This window comes from Humulus lupulus, chromosome X (assembly GCF_963169125.1).
Source record: "Humulus lupulus chromosome X, drHumLupu1.1, whole genome shotgun sequence".
Classification (NCBI taxonomy): domain Eukaryota; kingdom Viridiplantae; phylum Streptophyta; class Magnoliopsida; order Rosales; family Cannabaceae; genus Humulus; species Humulus lupulus.
In genome coordinates this window covers 34,508,062-34,511,503 of record NC_084802.1, presented here as the reverse complement: position 1 = coordinate 34,511,503, position 3,442 = coordinate 34,508,062, and the positions used below count along the sequence as shown (strand labels likewise).

General features: G+C 31.1%; 1 protein-coding gene across 1 annotated transcript; it reads left to right on the top strand.

Annotated features, from left to right (window-relative positions):
- Window positions 1-794: 794 nt before the first annotated feature.
- Window positions 795-3,230, top strand: LOC133804032 (transcription factor RAX2-like). Its single transcript, XM_062242179.1, has 3 exons — window positions 795-1,032; window positions 2,059-2,188; window positions 2,280-3,230. The coding sequence occupies exons 1-3, from the start codon at window positions 897-899 to the stop codon at window positions 2,989-2,991; spliced, it is 978 nt and encodes a 325-aa protein (XP_062098163.1). The 5' UTR covers window positions 795-896; the 3' UTR covers window positions 2,992-3,230.
- Window positions 3,231-3,442: the final 212 nt, after the last annotated feature.

The following is a 3,442-nucleotide window of genomic DNA, read 5'->3' as shown; positions in this document are numbered from 1 at the left end:
TTTTTTGTATTTTTAATCTATTCTAAAACTAAAAAATTGAAAAATAAAATAAAACTTGATCGGGTTCAGGTTACACCTGAATCCGAAGTATGTAAATTATTGTACCCGAACCTGATCCGACACGTCACTTAGGTTGAGCCCGACCCGACCCGAACATTCAGGTTCCGTCATTTTTTTTAGTTTTTCCGATACATGTCGGGCGGGTCCTTCGAGTTTTCGAGTCCACATGTGTACCCCTATTTTCTACATAGTTTTATTAAAAGAGAAAAATGCATGAATTACTAATAAAGGAGCCAAGGACTTTCACTTTATCAATCAAAGAATATATAGTAAAAACAAAAATAGTTGTTTCTAGTTGAATAGTTCAGCTTCGCAGCCTCGTGAGGTTGTAAGTACAATGATTTCTTTTTTCTTTTTCTTTTTTTTTTTCAAAAAAAGTTAAAATAGATAATAATTATAATTAAAATGGGATTATTAATATAATAAGTTAGCCTTTTGAAAAGTTGCTGTAGAAGATAAACAAAAAGAGAAGAAAACACATTGCAATTGTAGAGCTTATAAAGTCAACATATATTATAGGTGTGAAGTTGACTGGTTCCCTCTTTCTTAATAAACAAGGTACAAATATAAAATAAAATTATTAAAAGATATATATATATTTTTTTTTTTAAAAGAAAAAAGAAAAGAAGAGGGTCTTACGAAGTCAAGCATTTTTTAATGGATAATGGCGACACACACATGACACCCACTTAGTTTATAAACCCCTCATCAGAAGCAGCAGCAGTAGGGTTATGAGGAGGCTCTGAATTTTCCTGTTTTCCATCACTGAAAGAAAAAGAAACAGCTCTATAGCTGGTGGTGTTTTTGGGTGTTCTACCTATAACATATATATAGCCATGGGAAGAGCCCCATGTTGTGACAAAGCTAACGTTAAGAGAGGCCCATGGTCGCCTGATGAAGACGCTACTCTCAAGACCTATGTCCAAACTCATGGCACTGGTGGAAATTGGATTGCTTTGCCTAAAAAAGCTGGTTATATTAATTTCTCTCTCTTTCTCTCTGGAATAATTAATATTCATGATTTATTACATATAGCTTTGATACAAAGAAAGAACCCATATATTTTTTGTTTTCTTCTTTAAAAAAACTACTTAAATGTTTATTCATTCTATGTTTTGTATCTAAACTTGATTCTGCTGCTGTGATCTGTGTATGAAAATGCATCGATCTGGGAAAATATATCCTATTCCTCTGGATTTTTCCTGCTGGAAATTGGAAATCATTATAAGTTAAGAAAATGCAATTTTTTTTTCTTTTTCAAGAAAATGAAATTACATATATATTGTTTATTTTTCTTGTACATCTGCTAATTTTTCAGGCATATAACATAAATGCATGCCTCGCTCGTACTTAAGAGTGGTTGTGACTGTATTTTAATTTTTCATGACCCAAGGAGCATGTATAACAATATATATATATATATATATATTTTATCTATATATAAATATATTTATAAATTCTTTCTTCTTATCTTTAGTAATACATTTAATTTCTTAAAAAAGAAAATGAAATTTATTATTTTAAACACAAACCAGCAGTGTTTGAATCTAGCTGAAGTTTTGTAATTATTGTAGAGATCATAAGTACTTAATTTGCATGTCTTCGTATAAATATATATATATAATTAATCAAAATTCCTAATATCAATCATCTATATTTTCCGGTATGTGACTCTCACAGTCGGATCAAGTCCCCTCATAGAAACTTATTTTTTATTTTATTTTATTTTATAAAACATAAAAATAACAATTATAATTTACACAATTTCACTTTTCTCTAACAAAATTTTATGTTTAAGTTAATGTAGCAATTTTTTATGTAATAATAAAGGTATCAAAACATCCCTTTTTCTATTTTTATTTAATTATTTTAATAAAATTTGAAGCTTAAACCTCAAACATTATTATTTGATATACATACAGTAGTATATATATTTCCATAATATATATTATCATATCATGTATATTTACTTAATTTCTGCAATGAATTTTGTAATAGGGCTAAAGAGATGCGGCAAAAGCTGCCGTTTACGGTGGCTAAATTACCTCAGGCCAGACATCAAACACGGCGGCTTTACCGAAGAGGAAGACCAAATTATTTGTGACCTCTACAGCCAAATGGGAAGCAGGCAAGTATTAATTTTATTATAAAAATTGGTCGCATTATATTTTGTTTTTTATTTTTATAATTTTTAATTATTTATGATTTTAATTGTCTAGATGGTCAATCATTGCTTCACAACTAGCAGGAAGAACAGATAATGACGTGAAGAACTATTGGAACACCAAGTTAAAGAAGAAGCTCTTAGCAGGAAAAATAAGCCTAATTACCAAGCCAATCCCTGCTACTCCTACTCGTCGTGGTCGTCATCATGATCTTTCAGCCTCAAAACCTTCATTTCAAACTCCTTGTGTCCCAAAACTTGAAACCCATATCGAGAATTCTTCCTTATTTCCAATAATTAATTCTAAAACTCACCATGTTCATGACCAAAATATGTTATCACCATCAGCTCATGGTACTGTTGATTATAACAATCCTGGACTAAGTACTAGTTCTGTCTATGACAAGGGACTGAGTCTTATTAATGATCCAATCATGGGTTTTTCAGATCACGATGATCAATTTGGTGTGAATTACTTAAAGAAAAGCCGAGACAGTAGTATTGTCGATAATGGGTCGATAATGTCACAAGAAATTTCGGCTATTTGGGACTCTTCGTCGAATTCGATGGCTGCAAGTGATCATCTCAACCAAAAGCCAGCTTCCACAACTTTGTCTGGGGTTATTAATGGGTGCGATGAGTATGGCGCCGAGACCACTTTGATGGATTTTGGATTTGGATTATTACCATACGACGGGTCGTTTGAGGACAAAGCTTATCATAGCTTTAGTTTAGCTGATTATCAGAGTATTATGAACCATTACTGAAAAGTGAAAACCTAACACATGGCGAAAAATGAGGAGATGGAGCTAGCTAGAGAGAGAGGCAGTAATTTATTATTATTATTATTATTATTATTATTATTATTATTATATCTCTGTCTCTGTCTCTCTTTTTTTAATTCCTTATATGTATAATTTGGAACGTTAATTTGGATTTGTTATTGGTAGATATAGAATTAATTCCTATCAGATTGTGTTAAATGTTTGTGTAAATAAATGTTCATTAACATATGATTACTAAGGTTTAAATCAAATTAAGTATATGTGTATCAAATATTATATATCCCATATATCTTTTACCACCACAAGGAAAAAATCCATGCATGTGCAATTTTGGGTTTGTCTGGACTTTGACTGTGTGACAAATATTGAAGATTTTCTGATTTTGTGGGGTCTCAAAGATATGGTTTATGTCCTCAGCACGTTTTGCCTCTTT

Bases quoted from the DNA above. Each gene is read 5' to 3' on its own strand.
- LOC133804032 (XM_062242179.1), top strand. From the start codon at position 897: ATGGGAAGAGCCCCATGTTGTGACAAAGCTAACGTTAAGAGAGGCCCA. The intron at 1,033-2,058 runs GTTATATTAATT...ATTTTGTAATAG, and splicing joins TGCTTTGCCTAAAAAAGCTG to GGCTAAAGAGATGCGGCAAA. The intron at 2,189-2,279 runs GCAAGTATTAAT...TTAATTGTCTAG, and splicing joins TACAGCCAAATGGGAAGCAG to ATGGTCAATCATTGCTTCAC.